The sequence below is a fragment of the Myotis brandtii genome, unplaced genomic scaffold (assembly GCF_000412655.1).
Source record: "Myotis brandtii unplaced genomic scaffold, ASM41265v1 scaffold115, whole genome shotgun sequence".
In the NCBI taxonomy this organism is placed as follows: domain Eukaryota; kingdom Metazoa; phylum Chordata; class Mammalia; order Chiroptera; family Vespertilionidae; genus Myotis; species Myotis brandtii.
In genome coordinates this window covers 10,531,397-10,552,443 of record NW_005353967.1, presented here as the reverse complement: position 1 = coordinate 10,552,443, position 21,047 = coordinate 10,531,397, and the positions used below count along the sequence as shown (strand labels likewise).

Genomic DNA, 21,047 nt, shown 5'->3' with positions numbered 1-21,047 from the left:
CCGCGCTTCCTGTTGCACTAGCTGCTCCGTGGCCGCGCGCCCGTCGCTTTGCCCTCGTGGGCCTCCGCTTCTGCATTTGCTGTAGATTTGCTGGTTTATGTCTGTGGTTGCCAACAGCCCTCAGATTCTGCGTCCAGTGGGTGCCGACCCCAAAACAGTGAACCCCGCGAAGTCAGTGCTTCAGAGATTTCCCGCCCGCAACCACCCCCTTCCTTGGAAGTTCCAGTAGGCGGGGCGTCTCCTGAACCCCGTTTTGCCAGGATGCGCAGGGGACACTGATGATTGAGAAATGTACTTCCCTCTCTCCCTGTCCGCCCCCCGCCCCCCCCCCCTCCTTCTGCACCTTGGCACCCACGGAGATGGGCAGTGCACGTTAGCATAGAAAAGACTGGGAAATGCTGTGGTTCAGAAGTTCTGTGTTTCAACCCACCCCTCCCAGTATTATGTGACCACGTCTGTTCTGCGCCTTATTGTACAGAGAGCCGCTCTGGGAAAGTTGTGCCCGTCCACCAACTGTAGTTTGGGGGAAAATACACTCATTCACACACATAACTTTCTGAAGTGCGGGCTGCGTGCTAAGCGCTGTCTGTGCCAAGCATTGGGAATACAGTGGTGAGCAAGACGGTTATTCTTCAAACTGAACTTACTAAAGAGCAGTAAAGAGTGAACAGGTACCAGAAACTCAGGCCAGTGTGTGGCAGGGAGTGTACAAAACCTCCAGGAGCACACAGTAAGGCCACCTAACGGGAGCCGGGGGGAGCCGGGGGGGAGCCAGAAGGACTCTCCAGAGGAAATGGCACTTAGGATGAGACCTGGAGAGTTGCTGGCGGGGTGGAGTGGGAATGGCAATTGCAAAAGTGTGAGAGGAGGAAATGAGAGATGTTCACTGTGGATGGGACTCAATATAAATGGAAGAGAAGTGAGAAATTAGCTAGAGAGATAACAGCAGCCAGTATTCATGACGCTTTTGCTACGTGTCAGACACTGTGGCACATGTCGGGTTTCATCTCGTTTTAACAGTCACACCGTGACACAGGTGTTAGCATTTCCACTTTACATACGAGGACACTGAGGGACAGAGAAGTCAAGTAACTTGCCTATTATGAGGCAGCTAGTAAGTGACAGGTCAGTCTGCTCCTGAGACCCTGTGTGCTTTATACATTTTGTCATGTTACGGTATAAATTACAAGGTAGTTTCCAGCTCTTAAAGGATCTTGTAAGCGTGACAGAGTTTGAATGTTTTCCTGAGGAGGATAGGAAGCCTTTTAAAGGTTTTAAAACAGATGCACATTTTGGAAAGATCATTCTGACTGCATATTGGATTGGAGGGGAGCTATTTTAAAGGCAAAGTCACCAGTTAGAAGTAATTGTTACACTTTAACCTATTATTTTGAATTGAAAGAAAGTTAACATATCTATTACTCATTTATTTCAGCCCTTTGTATTCAGCATGTCTCTATGGAAATAAACCTACCTTTCTATGAAAATTGAAGCTTTTGTTTTTTTGCAGCCACATACACTTAAACCTTGTTTATTTGGCCCGTGTTAGCCTTTGAGTTTGACATGCTTGGTTTAAACCCAGCAAAAAAAGAAAGGAAAAAAAAAAGGATAATAGCACTGCAGAAATATAATGCAAGTGCCATTAGAAAATATAGACACAGAAAATGGTAAGATAATTTCTTGATTGATCCAGATAGTGTATTAACAGAAATAGGGCTCCATCAGAAACATTTTGAGATAATCATCAAGGACAAGTATTGTTATTCCTTTTATTTGTAGGTGTAATGATCATATGGATTCAGCATGGCATGTCCTGGGTGGTTGTACTAGTGATTATTACAAGGCATGACTATAAAGTAACGAAAATCAGCCTCGCCTATTTTATGGTCACCTGCTTCAGCTGTTTTTCCACAGCATTGTGTATAAGCTTACACCATTATGTAACTAACAATGAAGTACGTACTCTCTTGGCAAGGGAAATCATAGGCTCTTAGCTGTTATTAAAGAAATTACATTTAAACACAGGTTTCAGTGAAGTTTACTTTTTTCTAGAAACTGCTTGAAATTAGTTCTGACACTCATTTTAATGAGTCTCCATTCCCCATGAAGAGTTGACCTGGCACAATTGGCATCTATGTTACTGATGTGGTTGCCACAAAAACTCTATTTGTTTCTCTTCTCCAGAGAAATCTATATAGCCAAGGTAGGGTTTTTTGTAGCCAAATTAACGTTACATCTGATATATCAAAATGAGTAAAATTCTTAAAACACATTACTATAGCATCTTAGTCATAGAAGAATTCTGAATCACACTACATCCAGTCTTCTCACTCAGAAGTCATTTCTTTTCTCTCTAGTCTATGCTGCACATTGCTGCTGAAATAATTTTCCTAAATCATATATCTGATCCTGTCATTGACTCGTACATGTGAATTTAGTGTCTCTTCATGTGACTTACCCTTTCTGAGGCTCCATTTCCTTGTTTCTGTAATGAAGGAGTTGTAATAAATTCTTGTAATGCCAAAGCTCCTATCTCTGGGAGAATGAAGTGCTTGCTCCTGCTACCCTGTCCTCCCATCTCTCCTCTCGCGCATTCTACAGAGACATGCCCAGCTATGCCCAGAACCTCTCCTGTGCTTTTCTACGTACAAACTTTGTTCTCACTGTTCCTCCTCTACTGTGCTATCTACCTGTGGGAAACTTTGCTGATCCCTCAGCTGAGAGTCTTGCCTGCCAGTCTTCTGGCTTGTTAATAGAACTATGTGTCTTATACTGGCATATTCTAGCATGTATTACAGCTGTGGGTACATTATCCTAACCTAGTATATTATCGTTTCCTTTACTGTAGGACCTTTACTCATCTTTATTGTTTCTCTAACATCATTTCAGATTCTGTCCATAGTAGGTAAATAATGTTTAGTGGGTTAATCATTAGAATTGCTGCTGAGTGGAATCTAGTACTCAAATAAACAGACTAAACTTGACAGCAATCTTGATTCTGTTTCATTAGATAATAATTAAACATCTCCATGTCTCTTCTTAGTCTAAAGTGGTACTACCTATAGCTTTATTTCTTCACAAGTTATTTGTATTTTCTGAGGCAAGTGAATGAAAGCATTTTTATGCATTTAATTTTCTTTAAGCGTCCCTAAATTATGATAACTGAAACTATAATGGAGTAGCCAAGTATAAAACTTCAAGTGTTACAAACAGAAAAGGAATCGAATCGAATCAAATTAAAAAGGAAAAGAATGGACAGAGGTGATTGCAATTACCAACTGCTTAATAGAAAGAAAACTTAGTTACTTAAGCTGTTTAATTTTAAATTTAAATGATTACAGAAGATATTTTCATATAAAGAAAACTTTGACAGCCTTTCCCAAAGTCAGAAGTAGTAAGAGAGAAATATTCAGTTTCAAGCGTCACTGTTAACTTTCCAATGACTACATTGTTACTTTGGAAACATTAGGTGATAGGAAATTTTAAGAAAATAAATTTAGGTCAATATGATGGCTTGCCATACCTTTGGGAGCCACTGAACAACCTGAGGCAACTGTGAGGGGTATTCTATCCCTTTCTCTCACATTTGCTCATTCCTTTACTCATTGTTCATACTTCTTGGTCTTCTCTAACCTTTATCTTTTCTCTTCCTTCTTTGCCCAACTTATTTTTTCCCTTTTATGCTAACTACTTTACTAAGGTATAATTTACATGTTTAAACTTCCTCTCTGAAATCAATGAAAACACACACACACACACACATATATGTGTGTATATATATGTATATGTATATATTTTTTCCTACCTATCACCCAGATCAAGATTTTGACTATTTCTATCACCTCAGAAAGTTGCCATGCACCTACCTCTGTCTTTTCCCCTTCCCCTGCCCAGCAATTGTTATTTTGATTTCTATTATCCTTCTTTCTTTTATTCCTTTTCCTCTGCCTATCATGCCTCAGATAGGCCAGTGACACTGCAGACACTAGTTTCATGGCAACTGGGAACTACAGAAGTTACCTGTTCCCCAGTGCTGAAGTATTTTCTTAATTTTACCTCAAACCTCAAATATTTGTTGAAGACTTCATAAGGACTCTACACTATGCTAAGTACTGAGTTGTATACAATATTGATACCGGCTACAGTATAATTTCAATAATTTCTAATAATAAATTATATTATTTAAATATAATCTTATATAATCTATATTATATATGCTAAGTACTGAGTTGTATACAAAATTATCTGGCATGGTCCAGAATTTCGAGAAACTGATCTTTTCCCTTTAAGTTACTGGGAGGTAAAGGACTATCCTCATTACCTGTGTCCTTCCCTACCACTCAAGTTGTTTAATAGAATTCTAGATTCAAAGTAAGCCTTTTCTACACTTAACAAATACAAGAAATAAAAACCTCTAAAATTTGTTTCTGAAACCATCAGTTAATAAAATTGTATTGAAAATCTGCAGTGTAGCTTCTCTGAGATATTTACAGCTGCAATCATTGCCTTTGGTCACAGAATGCTTGCATGACACCAGCTCTTTTTGTGTAGGGATTTGGTTTGAGTGAGGTTTTTTGGTTGGGTTTTTGAGAAGGCAGTTTATTCACACGTTTCAAATTTTAAAGGATCCAAAAGGTGTATAGTGACATGTCTCCCACCCTTTCTTCCCCACGACCCAGTTCTCCGTTCTTCAGGTAATCAGTGTATATCCTTATAAAGATTTTTTTATAACTTTATCCTTAAATATAATCTTATATAATCTATATTATATATATTAAATCTTCGTTCTTTTGTATAAATGGCAATATACTATAAGCACTGTTCTACATGTTGCTCTTTTCTCTTTATATTTTAGAAATTATTGCCCATTATTAAAAACCATCCTTATTCTTTCATACCATAATTTGTCTAAATTATTTCTACTCTTTTACTATTACAAAAAATGCTGCGGTGAATAACTTTATACATAAGTCAGTATAGCGTTTGTGCACATAAATTGAGAGGATGAATTCTGGATGTGGAAGTGCTGGGTTACAGGAGTATGCACGTGGAGGGTTCTGGTAGATTTTGATAGCTTGCTTTCCATAGAGATGGTACTGATTTACTCTCCTACCAACAGTGTTCAGGAGTATGTTCCCCCAAACCCTCTTCCACCCTTTCCATCTTTCCTATTCTGGTAAGTGAAAATAGAATCCCAGTATAGACTTTAATGTACACTTTACTTGGTAAGAATAAGGCTGAGCATCTCTTCATATATTTCAAAGTTGTTTCTGTTTCCTTTTCTGTGAACTTTCTGTTCAGTTTCTTTGTCCATTTTTCCCCTTTTGGTTATTGGTCTTTTTCTTAATGATTTGATGGGATTTATATAGTAGGGATAATATCCTTTGTTGGCTCTATGATTTGCAGATATATTTTACAAGTGTTCATGTGTCTTTTGAGTTTATTTTTGGTGGTCTTTGTCATTCAGATTTTTTATGCAGTCATATTTATAAGTTTTTATTCAAAGGCTTTTTGGGGATTATGGGTCATGATTATAAAGGAACATTTTGAGCAGTAGGGGCCTCACACTGTAGTCTTGCTACTCAATTTGAGGTGGATTTCGAGTATGTACAATTGTATGGCTCACAGGGTGTACACAAAGGCTGGAAAATAAGGCTCAGAAAATTCATAAGACCAAGGGAGCCCAGAGCCAGGATCTTTCACAGGCCTATACCAGGTTAGGGCTGCTGTAGCCGGTATCACCACTGCCATCAGGAGCTGCCCCCACTTTATTTGTCTCACATGTATTGTATCAGTTACATCAGATTCTAAGTTTCAGGTCGAAGCATTTCATTGACCAGGCATTCATGCAAATTATAGACAAATGAAGGTTGAAATCTTAATTACCAACATTTGATGAGGAAATAGAGCTCTGGAGTTACTTTATTTAGAGTTCTTGTTATATTTTCCTTTCTTGTAAAATTTATAACTTTGTTAAAAATGACCTCTGAAAAAGTTTTATATTTCATTTATTCGACAAATATAAGATACTTGGATGATAGGAGTTTTATCAATGTCTTTAAGTCATAAATGAGTTAATTTATTCTTTTTTTTTTAGTTAATTTCTAATACAGCCTCAGAGAGGTCATTTCGGATCTGTCATTACAACATTTTTAGTTTTTTGTAGGAATGGTAATGTGCATTTAGCACAGTTTTATTCAGTATTATTCAGCATCTATGGTATCTATGGAAACAGACTTAATATTGACCTGGATTCTCTGAGCTTTTTTTTCAATGTGCAATTATTTCATATTGAAAGAGCCTCAGATTTTATTATTATTAATCCAGTTTTATTCCACAGTTCTGTTAAAAGCACAGCATATGTGTTCCTACCCTATGCAATAAGAACCATAACATTTATGAGAGAAAAATGAGATTGGGCACAATACTCAAAAACTTCATCCGTGATAAATAAAAAAAAATAATAGGAACCTGATGAAAATAGTAGTGTAATTTTGCACATGTTAATTGGTTAAAAGATACATAAAAACTGCAATAAATAGGGCACTATACCTTTAAAAGACCTGAAGTTTGCAGCTTGTGCGTTGTTTTGAAGTAATGGTAGGAAGGTCATGATATGAAATCAGATGGAAAGTTGTCACACCTGATGTGTATTGGCACTGCTCACAACACACACAGTGCAGCATATGTTGATACTGCATTTGTTAAATTAGAGAAAAATATGTTCTTAAAGTATTTGTTAAAAGAAATAATTTGATGACCGAAGGACTTGTATGCATGCATATAAGCATAACCAATGGACGCAAGATACTGGGGGGTAGGGGAGGCCGGGGGAAGGTCAATGGGGGAAAAAAGGAACATATGCTGTCTGTCCCTCACTCTTGATTGGTCAGAGCTTAGGTTCACATTCTTGCACAATTGGTTAATTCAAAGGACAGGGAAGGGTTGACATTTGTTGTTTCAAAACAGTGGCTGTTTAAAACTCCCTTCTTTGACAGAAAAGATTACTTATTTATTCTCACAATGTCAAAGACATGAAAAAGGACCTGTCAGAAATTAATGTAATCTTGTATGTCAACTATAATGGAAATTTTTTTAAATGATTTAAATAAATAAAATTTTGAAGTATTTAAAAAAACAAAAAAGAAATAACTTGAGTAAACTGACTTTTTCAATAATTTCTAATAAACATAATAATGGAGTAATGTTACTAAGCTAGGTTGAGATGATTTTTTTTTTCGAAATAATTTCTTCAAGTGGTTTTTTAGGTTTCTTAAGTGATAAAATTTTTATGTTTTTACTTCATATGTCTCCTAAAATGTTATCCATTTGTATTTTAGGTTGCAACAAGGATAGTGTTCGAGCAGGGTGTAAAAAATGTGGTTACCGTAAGTACATTAAAAAATAACACTGTGTGTATGGTGAATCATTATTTCATTGGGCAGTGTGACTTAGCATCCAGATTTCAGGGCCCTGCACATAGACAGTCCTTTAGTCCTGTTATTTAGTGCACATTTGCAGATGATTTACAAATGTATCGATCAGCACTAAATGAAAACTATTTATGAAACATTTCCTATTTGTTGAACTTACTCTTCTTTATAAAGGTGAAATTGGACCCAGAATTTCTACTCACTGACAAAATTTGGTTTAAATGGTCCATTAATCTCTATTATGATTAATGGAATGGAAAAGTAAACTTTAACAAGTGTAATTATATACTCAGAATTTATCATTATGGACTATAAGCAGCTATTTGTCTAGTTAAATGTAGCAATCCCTAAGGCTTTGATAAAGCTATAATAATATTTTCTGTTTTTTAAGTTGTTTGGAGACCATGCAAATGAGCCTACATTGTTGTTAATGTCATAAATTATTTTTTAACAAAATAAAGGTGATTTTAAAAAAAGATTGCCATGCAAGAACACATGATAAAAAAGCAATCTAGTCATTAATATTACTCTTCAGAAGGATTTAGAATAAAAGCACACTGGGAGAACCAACTCACATGCCTCCAATCAAAGATTGGAACCTGGATCAAGGGAAGCTTGCTCAATTAATAAAGTGGGTACTTAAGTACACGTATTCTTCATATAAATAAAAACTTCTGAAGAATGTACTTGCATGTAAAGAATGAGTGCAATGAAATCTTTTCTGTTTAAATTTGTTTATTTCTATTTTGTTTACTTTCTTCCAATCCTTGCTAATTTCCATGTCTCATTTCTTTATTCAAGACTTAAGAACCTACTATATTTATTGTATTTACTTTAAATCCAGGATAGCCAGTCTGTCTATTATCAGTTTATCTACTTGGACTTCTTTTAACTTAAAACCTGTAGGAAAACAATTAAAAAAACTTTTTTTTGAAATAGAATATTTGTTGATCTAGTCTCCGCATTGCTATTTTATTTTAGACATTAACAGAAGCATCTGTAGTAATTAGACATTGTTAAAAATATTTTTATTGATTTTCAGAGACAGAGGGAGAGGGAGAAAGAGAGAGATGAGAAACATTGATCTTCTGCTTCCTGCATGCCCCCCTACCAGGGATTGAGCACACAACCTGGGCATGCGCCCTTACTGGGAATCCAACCAGCACCCTCTTGGTGCATGGGATGATGCCCAATCAACTGAACCACACTGGCCAGGGCAGAATTTTTTTAGAGAAGCCTAGTAAGGAAATAGTGTTGACAGTATTCCAAGTTGAGTTCTGCTTGATTTTTCAGATCGTTGATTTTAGTAATTAAGTTATTAAACAACTTCTAATTTGTCTGCTGTGGAAAAGTTTAGTAATATTTTCCTCTGGGTTAAACTTACATCTTACAGCTGTTAGAGGTTGAGGGTCTTCTTCATTTACAGATCTTTCTGGTAGAAACTAAATTTTTAAAATTTTCTGTTACATGGAGGCCAGAACCTTTGTATTGCTTATGGAGGTAAGAGAAAAGTCAACAAAACCCTTTGAATGTTTTTAATGGCTGAAAATGTAGATTTTCATCAGTCAGTTACAAAAGAGTATTATCTCTTTTTATTGTTGTGAAAACAGGGGTTTGATTTTATAATTTTTAAAAATGTTAATACTTGATTTAAAAAAATTTCAGCCCTATCTGGGTAGCTCAGTTGGTTGGAGTGTCATCCCCATACACACCATGGTTGAAGGTTTGATACCCAGTTAGGGCACATACAAGAAGCAACCAATGAATGCATAAATGAGTGGGACAACAAATTGTGTTTTTTTTTCTCTCACTCTCTTCCCCCCCCCCCCCAGGTTCCTCTCTCTCCCTTCACTCTCTCCCTCCCTCCCTTCTTCTCTCTGTCTCTAAGTTCAATGAAAAAGAAAAATAGAAAAATATTTTGTCAATACTTCAATAGTAGTTAATACTGTTTTTAAAACTTTCAAGTTAAGGATGAATGTGCTACTAAATAACATGGATCTCATTTTTTTCATGGCAGAATTTCTTCAGTAACATTAGAAGAATGGTTATTTCTATAATGAGTTTTATTTATTTGTTTTTAATTGGCAATTTCTGAAAATTAAAAAGCTACAAGGACACTAGCCTTTGTCCATGGGAGACATTATTTGAGACATGTATTCTATGGACAACGGCTTAGTGTTCTTGTAAACTCTAGCTGAGCATTTGGTTACAGAAGCAAGAAATAAAAACATACCAGAATACCCTAACATTTTATGTAATTTAAAATCATAATCTACTGATATATAGTCATGACCTTTTGTCTGTGGATCTGCTAATTGGTGTTACACAGTCTTTTGAGTGCAAATCATGTCTGAAATGCATTTTCCACTTTGTTGTTTCTTCAAAGGTAGAGAAACAGTTAATATACTTGTAAAGAAATCTGAGTGCAAAATTCTTCTATCATTAGTTCTCAACATGGGGTGATAAAGCCTTCCAGAAATCTGGAGTTTTTGGTGTTTTTGTTGTTGTTGTCCATAGGGGTGGGGAGCAATATGACATTTTTAGTATGTAGGGCCCAGGGACTATAAACGACCTGCAATGTGTAGGACATTCCTAAACAATGAAGAATTGCTTGGCCTAAAATACTAATGGTTTCCCCTTTGAGAAATAGGCCATTTTTTCATTGTTTTAGTTCCCCCCAGTCCCCATCTTGTACAATCTTCTTGCCAAAGCCTATTTTGAAAACTGCTTTTTAAAAGCAATTCATCTAAATCAACTCTTTCTAAAGAAAAAGTACAGCTTTGTTTCATAGAAATTACCACTCATTATCTTTTCCACACTTACATTTTTTGGCCTGCATGATGTTATATAAGCACATTTTGAAATAGTAACCAACTCTTAGAGGAGTACAATATCAGCATATGGAGTAAAATGTATAGGCATGAGCTGAGGAAAAGGTGACAAGGGAAGTACATGCTAGGGGGGAGCAGGAGAGGGCAGCTGCACATCAGTCAAAGAAGCACAGAACTTTTTGAAATTGAGGGCCATTGTCAGGTGTGACAGATAAGATCAGTAAGAAGTGGACTTTGAAATGTTCATTGGATTTACCAGGTAGGATGCTTGCTGACCTTAGTAAGATTAGCTTAAGTTGATTTGTAGGTTATAGAACAAACTATGTAGATTCAGGCCAGAATGGTGAGGAATAAGAAAAGTGCAGAGAGTCTGTGATGTCTCTGTTTTCCAGAAATTTACATGAGGAAAGTATGGAACTGCCTCAGTGCATGTGGACTGTTATACAGAACTAGAGGCCCGGTGCACAAAATTCGTGCACTTGGGGGGTGTCCCTCAGCCCAGCTTGCGCCCTCTTGCAGTCCAGGAGCCCTCAGGGGATGTCCGACTGACAGCTTAGGCCCGCAAAGGCAGGAGAGGCTCCCACCATTGCCACTGCGTTAGCCAGCTGTGAGCCCGGCTTCTGGCTGAGTGGCGCTCCCCCTGTGGGAGCACACTTACACCAGGGGGCAGCTCCTGGGTTGAGTGTCTGCCCTCTGGTTGTCATTGTGCATCATAGCGACCAGTTGTTCCACCACCGGGCTGAAAGTGGCTCTCCGACATCCCCTGAAGGGTTCCAGATTGCGAGAGGGCTCAGGCCAGGCCAAGGGACCCCACTGGTGCACAATCGCCAGGCCAGGGAGGGACGTTGGAGGTTAGCCAGCTGGAGAGGGACCGCAGGAGGGCTCCAGGGCATGTCTGGCCGGCTCACTCAGTCCTGATTGGCCAGACCCCAGCAGCAAGCTAACCTACCAGTCCAAGCATCTGCCCCCTGGTGGTCAATGCATGTCATAGCGACTGGTCGACTGATTGTCTGCCCCCTGGTGGTCAGTACACGTCATAGTGAACGGTTCAGTGGTCTTAGCATATCATTAGCATATTAGCTTTGATTGGTTGAACAGACAACCGGACAATCTGACACTTAGCATATGAGGCTTTTATTATATAGGATATGACAGGCCAGGCAGCCTATAAACAAATAAATGTATTGCTCACAGATCCAGAGGCTGCAAGTCCAAGATCAGGGTGCCAACATGGTCTGGTGAAGGCCCTCTCCATGTCACCAGCTTTTTGTTTTATCCTCACATAGGGGATGGGGCCAAAGATTACTTTGGAGTCCCTTTTATAAGGAAGGCATTGATCCCCTTTATGAAGGTACCACCCAGTGAGGCAGAAACTGTTTTCCCAAGCTAAAAAAATTTACATTAAATATTGGACTGGTATTACATTACATTAAAAAACTTAATTCTATTTACATGTCATTATTAAAACTATGTAGAAAACTAAAAACTGCTTAGAAAATTTTAAAATAAAGGGGTGGGGCAAACAGATATTAGGTTGAATCTTGTTGAGATTCAGCTGTTTCACTTATAAAAATTGTTACTTCATATGATTCAACTAATAATAACCAAAAAACACTAGTGGAGCAATTTTAATATCAGACTTTTGAAGCAAGAGTAGTACTAGGGATAAAGAGAGATTCAAGAACAGTCAACCAAGAAGATAAATTAATAATGTTCTTAGATTTGCTTACTAATATAATCTCAAAATATGTGTAGCAAAAGCTTTCACAAGGAGAAATGAATAAATCTATGATAAAGGTACTTAAAAATTTAACTACTTTCAGAAGTTATTAGATAAAAATATAAGGTAGAGAAGATTTGAACAATAAAATAGACATAGAACCCTATTCAACAAATACTGATGTATATTCTTTTAAAATATATAAATGTACAATATGGAAGAACACAAAAGAAATCTCAGCAAATACCAAAGAACTGATATCATACAGACTTCATCTACACTAATAAAAGAGAAAGATGCAAATTAACCATCCCTCCATCACTCTGCCACTCTGCTACACCCACAAGCCACGCGCACCAGCCAATCAGGAGAGAGTATGCAAATTTACCCAACTAAGATGGCGGCAGCCACGGAGCTAGAGTGAACAGGAGGCTTGGGTTGCCCCTGGCAATGAAGGAAGCCAGGCTTCCCACCTGCCCTGGCTGGCCCTCAGCTCCGCTCAAGGCTACAAAGTTTCAATTATAGCACCCCAGTGGGGACCTGCAGCCTGAAGGGGTGTGGCCAGCCTGAAAACAGCCATCAGCCCCTCACCCAGGCTGGCCAGGCACCCCAGTGGGGACCTGCAGCCTGAAGGGGTGTGGCCAGCCTGAAAACAGCCATCAGCCCCTCACCCAGGCTGGCCAGGCACCCCAGTGGGGACCTGCAGCCTGAAGGGGTGTGGCCAGCCTGAAAACAGCCATCAGCCCCTCACCCAGGCTGGCCAGGCACCCCAGTGGGGACCTGCAGCCTGAAGGGGTGTGGCCAGCCTGAAAACAGCCATCAGCCCCTCACCCAGGCTGGCCAGGCACCCCAGTGGGGACCTGCAGCCTGAAGGGGTGTGGCCAGCCTGAAAACAGCCATCAGCCCCTCACCCAGGCTGGCCAGGCACCCCAGTGGGGACCTGCAGCCTGAAGGGGTGTGGCCAGCCTGAAAACAGCCATCAGCCCCTCACCCAGGCTGGCCAGGCACCCCAGTGGGGACCTGCAGCCTGAAGGGGTGTGGCCAGCCTGAAAACAGCCATCAGCCCCTCACCCAGGCTGGCCAGGCACCCCAGCGGGACCCCTACCCTGATCTGGGACACCTTTGCACCAGATCTCTATCTTACTAATAAAAAGGGTAATATGCTAATTAGACTGGGAGACCTTCCAGGAGACCTTCCGGACGTTCTTCTGGACAAAGCCATGGTGGCAGGGCCGAGGTAGAGGCGGTTAGAGGCCAATAGTGGAGGGCAATTGTGGGTGATTAGGCCGGTGGGGTGAGAATGTAGCCTCAGTATGTCATCAAATTACAGACCAAATAATAACTGAAAAGAAGTCATTATATCTAAAGTTTTCTGCTACTGTGGGTCTGCCACAATCTACACAGATACTTTACTAAAGATGTCCTATAGCACTATTCATGTGATTTAGCATCTATACTAATAAAAGGGTAATATGCTAATTAGACTGGGAGACTGTCCAGGAGACCTTCCGGACATCCTTCTGGACAAAGCCATGGTGGCGGGGCCGAGGCAGAGGTGGTTAGGGGTGATCAGGCCAAGAGGGGAGGGCAGTTGGGGGCGAGCAGACTGGCAGGGGGGTTAGTTGGGGGTGATCAGGCTGGCGGGGGGGACATTTTGGGGTGAGCAGGCCGGCAGCGGGGGGGCAGTTGGGGCCAAGCAGGCCGGCAGGCAGAACAGTTAGGGGCAATCAGGCAGGCAGGTAGGTGAGAGGTTAGGAGCCAGAAGTCCCAGATTGCGAGAGGGATGTCCGACTGCTGGTTTAGGCCTGATCCCTGTAAAATGGCAGTAGGACATCCTTCAAGGGGTCCCAGGTCCCAGATTGGAGGGGGTGCAGGCCGGGCTGAGGGCCCCCCTCCCCCCCCCTCCCCCCCCCCCCGAACGAATTTCGTGCACCGAGCCATTAGTTAAATATAAAATCCTAATATGAGAGTATTTTCTTGTAATCCTATATAATAAAAGCCTAATATGCTAACTGTCCGATGGTTGTTCGACCGTTCGACCAGTCACTATGACGCGCACTGACCACCAGGGGGCAGACGTTCCGACCAGTAGTTTAGTTTGCTGCTGGGGTCCTGCTGATCAGGACTGGGCGAAAAGGGCCAGACACACCCTAGAGCCAACCTCCTGCAGTCCCTCACTGGCCAGCTAATCTCCCATGGCCCCTCCCTGGCCTCTAAAATATTTCTTCTAATTAATTTCCTTTCAATATGCACGAATCCATGCACCAGGCCTCTAGTCTTCTATATATATAAAAGCCTAAGTGACTGTTACGGCAGAACGACCGGAACGGCCACTTGCTATGACGCTCACTGACCAGGCAGGCAGGCGAGCGGTTAGGAGCAAGCAGGCAAGCAGGTGAGCAGTTAGGGGCAAGCAGTACTGTATTGTGAGAGGGATGTCCGACTGCCGGATGTTCAACTGCAGGGATTGGACCTAAAGTGGCAGTTGGACATCCCCCGAGGGGTCCCGGATTGCGAGAGGGTTCAAGCCGGGCTGAGGGCCACACCCCCTAACCCCCATGCATGAATTTCATGCATCGGGCCTCTAGTATTACATAAAATGGGAAACTATAGTAATTCAGTACCCAAAAATAATGCTTATTGAATTAGAAGCCCTGATGAAGAAAGGAAAAGTTCTTTTTCTTAGCATTGCATTCAGGGAAAGCAAACCACCACCCACTGAGTAAACGTTAAAACTAAACATTATATTATTAAAATTGCAGCTTGTTGCTTACTAGGAGACAACCAACAATAATTATGTAACGTATCATTTTGTCATTCATATTTTTTCGTTTTACTTAGCTGGTCACCTGACTTTTGAATGCCGCAATTTCCTCCGAGTAGACCCCAAGAGGGACATAGTCTTGGATGTGAGCAGCACAAGCAGTGAAGAGAGTGATGAAGAGAATGAGGAACTGAATAAATTGCAGGCACTACAAGAAAAAAGTAAGTGATGCCTTTTTCCTCTTCATTCTTTACAAATGTTTGGAAATGTGTGTATTGTGTCATGCTTATCTATTGTTCTATTGCGTTTATCACTAAGATATCTTTCCTGTTTTATGTAAGAGATACTGCATAGGTAAGGAAATAGGCTTTGAATGTTGTAAATAATTCTCCCAAAATCAAACAGCTGATCAGTTGCAGAACCAGGAGGCAAGTCTGTTTTTGATTCTAGAACCCAGGTTTTATTGTTATTGATGTTGTTCCATCACCCTAGCATGTGTCAGTGGGACAGAGCGTCTGATTTAAGACTTGGTTCCTGGCCCTATTGGGCCATTTTTTAGCACGTGACTTTCAGCAAGTCAGTTAACCACTCTGAACCTCAAGTTCCTTGTGGAAAGCACAAAAGATTGGGTTATCAAATCGCACTTTTTCAAATCAGTGATTTTAGCCAACATCAAGCTTTGCTAATGATGGAAATATATAAATGACCCTGAGGCAGAGGCAAAGCAGCCAGAGCTCTGGGCTGGCCAAATCAGCTCCCAGGTATTTATTTCTACTTCAGAACCCACTCTAGTTGGGATTAACATAAGACTAAGACGTTTCTAAGTACTTACACAAAAAGAAGTCATTTTATCATGAAACACCTGCATTTTTCAGGGAACCAGGCCCTCTAAATCCATAGGTTCCAGGATTATTAATCATAAGCAATCCTAGCAAAGCCAGTGCATCCTGCTATAAGCAGTCTGTAAATAAGGATTCTCTTGCCAACAGCTTGAGCATGGACTTCTAGCTTTCAGACTGTGAGAAAATAAGTTTCTGTTATTTAAGTCACTCCCTTCTTCCTAAAAGGGTTCTCTTGCTAGCAAGTACCATTCATTTGTTCCCAGGAGGTCTGTAATTAGCATGTGTGTAAAGAAATTTCTTTCCTGGAGGCATCCTCTTCTTCCCCCTCAAAGAGAAGAGAGATTACAGACCTACTGTTTAAGCATTTCTCTCCCATCTATAAAATGGCCTCTCCTTGCAGTGAGGTTTTTAGAAATAAAATGTATGTGAAAATGCTTTGTGAACTACAGTAGCAAAATGCAATTTATTTGAATATGGATTTAGGCATGGGATGAGAGAAATACAAAAAGTTAAGCTCATTTTAGATCATCAGATAACAATAAACACTTTAAAAATTTTTCAGCTTTCCATATTATATCCAATGAACGTAACTGAAGAGATCAAATGCGCCGGGTAGTGGGGCAAGTGAGAAGGCAAAGAGGGCAAATGAGAGAGACATTACATAGGAGTACGTGCAGCTGCAGGGTAAAGACAGCCCTTGAATACACATGCTTACATTTGTTCCCTACTGTAGCATCACTGAAATGATAGTAAAAGAATTGTTTTTTAAAAGACATAAATCGACAAGGGCAAAGAAAATGGGATAGGAAGCAGTAGTAATAAAACTTTGCTGAAAAGCAGGTGTATTAGTGATGACAGACTGTATACTTGAGAAAGATATATCCTTAACAGTGTGGAAAGCTGAGAAGTAACCTGACACATACTGCAAATCCCTCCAAAGACTTGCTAATGAGGAACCTTTGTAACTGAGGAATTATATAAGGCTAAAAACAAGGTTGGTAAAAATCTGAAGCAGTTAGATACTCAATTCCCTTCCCTGCTCTGTGAAGCTGGATGGCTTGCTTTCCTCCATCACCTCACAGACTATTCTAGGGCCATTTTCTAGACAGCATAAGACAAAGGGTCCTTAAACAGGGGTAGCCCAAACACAGAGGGAAACATAAGCTAAGCGTAGGTACTGAATGGTGAGAACCTTTCAACCTCTTCACCTGTTTGGTTCCCAGATATACTAGTATATCACCTAAGTGTAAGATTTGAAGATTCTTCCCTGGGAATTCTGCCTAATCTAAGGGGAAAGTAATAAAGACACTGACACCTAGGATTCTTCAAGGACGTGGCCCGAGCCAGATTCCCAGGAAATCCAGGTTTCCAAGCTTTGCTTGCTGAAAGCTTCCACTCAGCATTTTAGACAACCAAGGAGCACTACATTTCTGAGGAAAGACTCCAGCATAAAATAAAAATACCAAATCCAACAAACAAAAACATCAACTTGAAGAATCCAGTCTGTGAAGGGAGAAGAAAACCTAAGAGAAATAATTAATATCCAGTTTCATGGACAAAAACAACAAAAGAACTTTTAGAAACTAAAAAAGAAGCAGGCATAAAATGTGATAAAGCAGAAAGATAAAGATGATGTAATCTTAGAAAGAGCAAAATGAGAAAAAAAATAAGACAACTGAAGAATATGTCTAGGAAATACTTTATTCAATGAGTCCCAGAAAGAGAAAACAAAAAATATTTCTAAGAACTGAAGGACATTAGTTTTCAGATGAAAGATTCAATAAGTACCAAACACAGTATTAAAAATAGACCCATACAGAGGCACACCATTGTGAAACTTATACCATAGGAAACAAGGAGAATATAACTCAAACTTTTTGGAGCCAGGGCCAAAACAGGTCATAGGTAAAGGATCAGGAATCAGAATAGCTTTGTACTTCTCTAAAGCAATACTTGTAAGCTGTTGTCTGTCAAAATAAGGGAGTAAACCCAAAAAAGGAAGACATGGAACAAGGGAAATAGAAGAGAGAAGAAGGGAATGCCTGGGATGGTGGAACAGGGAGATCCCAGACACAGAGAGCAGCCAAATCACCTTGGAGCAGAACAGAAGTTTCTAGGAGAGAAAGCTTAAGCTTGTCCATTCCACAAGGACAGTTTCTACCCCATCCATCTACACCGAGCATGTCAAACTTGCAGCCCTCGGACCCCATGCCTAGTTTATTTGGCCCGTGTTAGCCTTCGAGTTTGACATGCTTGATCTACACTGCCCTATTTTTTAAAAAAATAAATGCATAAAATTTTAGAATTAAGAAGGATCTTAGAGAACACATAGTTTAAACACCTAATTTTAAAGAAAAATAAATTAAGAACAAGTAACTTCCCCAAATCACTAACTGGTCACAGTAAAGCCAGAATCGTGATCCAGGTTTCCTGACTACTAGTCCTATACTCTTTTCATTCTAACATGCTGCTCTCCAAACTTAATGATCATCCAGGCTCTTGGTTCTTGACCATTTTTTCCCTCATCACATCAGTCTGGAAGGATAAAGAACATAGTGGGGTGGTTTACTCTAGAGGTGATTGTTTAATCAGTAGGCCTGGGACAAATCCACCCTCAGAGGAAGGGGAAGGGATAACATATTACCTCCAGGATAAGAAGTAGTTGGTAAACTTTCCTTATTAGAATCAGCTTTCCTCCAACCTCACATTGAGAATGATGGACTCCATCTAGTTTTTTTTTATCCTTCTAAGATGCTTGCCCATGGTTGCTTAAAGGCTCAGAACTTGGTTTCCAAGTGTTGTGACTTCCGCTCAGAACAGTGCTTATTTCAGTATATCATGCAGATTCCAATAATAAAGTATTATAAAAGGGATCCATATTTATTTCATGGTCACCTATTACTACCCAGTGACCCAGCCCTACCCAAATAAACAATAGGTTGGTTCCTGAGTACACGGAGGAAGAGGGTGTATAGGTCGTGGTGCTTAGTTCCATTGATAACTTTCTGATATGGCTCAGATCTCTAAAGGGGTGAGGATGAAACACTGACTTGTTGAGTGTGAGTGCTCATCCCACATCACCCTTCCTTTGGTCCTTAGAGGTAGAGAGCTCTTGTACCAACTATCTTGAATATGGTAAGGTTTTTGTGTGTTTATTTGTTTTAATAACAATTAAAATAGTGAACCAGGAGAAAGCAAAAAATTCTTAGCGTACTTAGTTGTTCTGCTTTTATGAAATAGTCATGAAAGGGAATAGAGAGAGAAATGTCACCTAAAAAACAAGACTCAGAACTTATTTTTATGTAAGTTCTATTTTCTATTTTGCCTCTATAGATATATACTAGAGGCCCGATGCACGAAATTTGTGCAAGGGGCTTGGCCCTCGCAGCTGCAGTGGCTGCCTTGGCCCTCGCAGCCCCGGCTTCGTCCAGAAGGTCGTCTGGCTGTCCAGTCTAATTAGCATATTAAACTTTTATTATTGTAGATATTTGCTTCTATTATAGTGCATATTTTCCAATGCATTTAATATCTTAATATCTTTCATTTAAAACAAATATAATTCTAAATGACAAATATAATTTTTGATGCAATTAAAGAATGTGAGAGGAGGACTTAGCATGGACAGGAACAAGCATTGTTACCTATTATACGATAACAACCTGGGACCTGTGCCCCCATAGAAAATTATATTACTGGTGTTATGAACAGGGGAAGCTCAACCAATATATAGCAAGGATCAAAGTGTGAGCATGCTTGTTGTCTAGTAGCACTACAGTTCTTCAGGAAGCTTGTGAAAACTTTACACTGTGTTTTGAACTTCCTGAAGAAACTTTGGAATTGTATATGGTAGAAATATCTAAAAACCTATTTATGTTACAGTATATATAAAGTCAAGGTAAAAGAATTTCAGTATTTACAAAGGATCCAAGAAATTCAAGTATATGGATTTTCCATACTCTGTTTAATCTAGTGTTATTTAATATTAATCAGCAATTTGCCTGGTATTAGGAAATAGTTCTCTCATATTTCATCCCTTAATATTTTTTATATTCTTTTGTTTAGTACAGAAAAGTAATGTATTTTGACAAATTTTGGTTTTGGGGCCTTTTTTGGTTTTGTTTTGTTTGTTTAAGAGAGTTTTATGTTAAATTTATACTTGATTTTATTTAAAGATGGTTGACACTGAAAACTACGTAAGTATTTGCATTTTGCCATAATTGTCTCTCACCTTTTCCTGCTGAAATCAGATTCAGATGAATGGCTTACAACGGTGGTTTCAAGCTTTGTAAAGATAGGGCTTAAATGAATTCACACAATAATTGGAGTAAAGCCTATATTTGGTTCAGCTCTAAAAGATATTTGTTAAGTAGTTGGAAGATACAAGAGGGAATGAGAAATTTAGATTAATGGGTCTAGGTTTGGAACTGCCTACTCAGGTATTTAAAAGTAGCTGGTGACGGAAATACAAAGATCTAGTAGCTGAGCCAGCTTGTGCTACTAGGATGGATCTTCCATTCTATCCCAAATATATGTGTAAGCACTGGATCCTAACCTCCGACTCCTGCATGTTACATAAGAGACCCCCACTGTTGTTGATCATTACAAAATTTAAGTGGTAAAGTACACAGGATCTTCTTGCCTTCTATTTTGTATTCCAAAGGTTGGTTGATAATTTTCTAAGAAATTATTATTATGCAAAACCTTAAATTTTTCCCCCTGCTACGCTTGTGTACATTTCGACATTCTGTCTCAGAAAGAACCTCAATAAATAAACGTGGAATAGTTTTAAGGGTGGTAGTACAGAAACACTGAACTCTCTAAAATAAACTTTTGTCTTCAGTGCTTGGATTCTCATATCCTACTGTCAGTACTGGTTGCTCCTAAGGGTAGATGGCTCTGCATAAGTATTTATTGAATTCTAGGATTGTTTTGTTTCTATTAGAACTAATTTTTCTATATAATCTAGTCATTGGGCTAGTTATCCATCATTCCTAAATGGATGAGGTAATTATTCCCATACCTATATTTTTTATTTGCTTAGTTGCTCAACCTTTTTTGGGGGGAAGTGTTGGGGCATTTTTACAATTAATCATTCTGAACTTATTGTAACTACAAAAAAAAAAAGACAGCTATTCAAGAAACAGCTAAAGTGACTATTAAATGTCAGATCAAGCAGATTTCAAAAAAAAGAATATTACTATGGATAAAGATAGGTTTTTTTCCTAATGATAAAAGGCTCAGTTAATCAAGAGAACATAAAAATATTGTTTAGGCACCTAATAACAAAATTTAAAATATATGAAGCAAACCACTGATAGAATTCCCAGGGAAAATTTTTGTGGATACACAAATCCACAATTATAGTTGGAGATTTCAACACACCTTTTTCAATAATTGATGGAACAAGTAGACATTAAATCAGAAAAATTTTTGTGCACCGAGCCTCTAGTCTATGCT

The 21,047-nt window shown here is 39.2% G+C and overlaps 1 protein-coding gene across 1 annotated transcript in view; it reads left to right on the top strand.

The window, feature by feature from the left end:
* Positions 1 to 21,047, top strand: part of SREK1IP1 (SREK1-interacting protein 1) — a 32,389-nt gene that overhangs the window by 466 nt on the left and 10,876 nt on the right. Inside the window, exons 2-3 of the mRNA XM_005857932.2 lie at positions 7,341 to 7,388; positions 14,826 to 14,969. Coding sequence (XP_005857994.1) covers positions 7,341 to 7,388; positions 14,826 to 14,969 — 192 coding nt within the window. The remainder of the gene's footprint in view (positions 1 to 7,340; positions 7,389 to 14,825; positions 14,970 to 21,047) is intronic.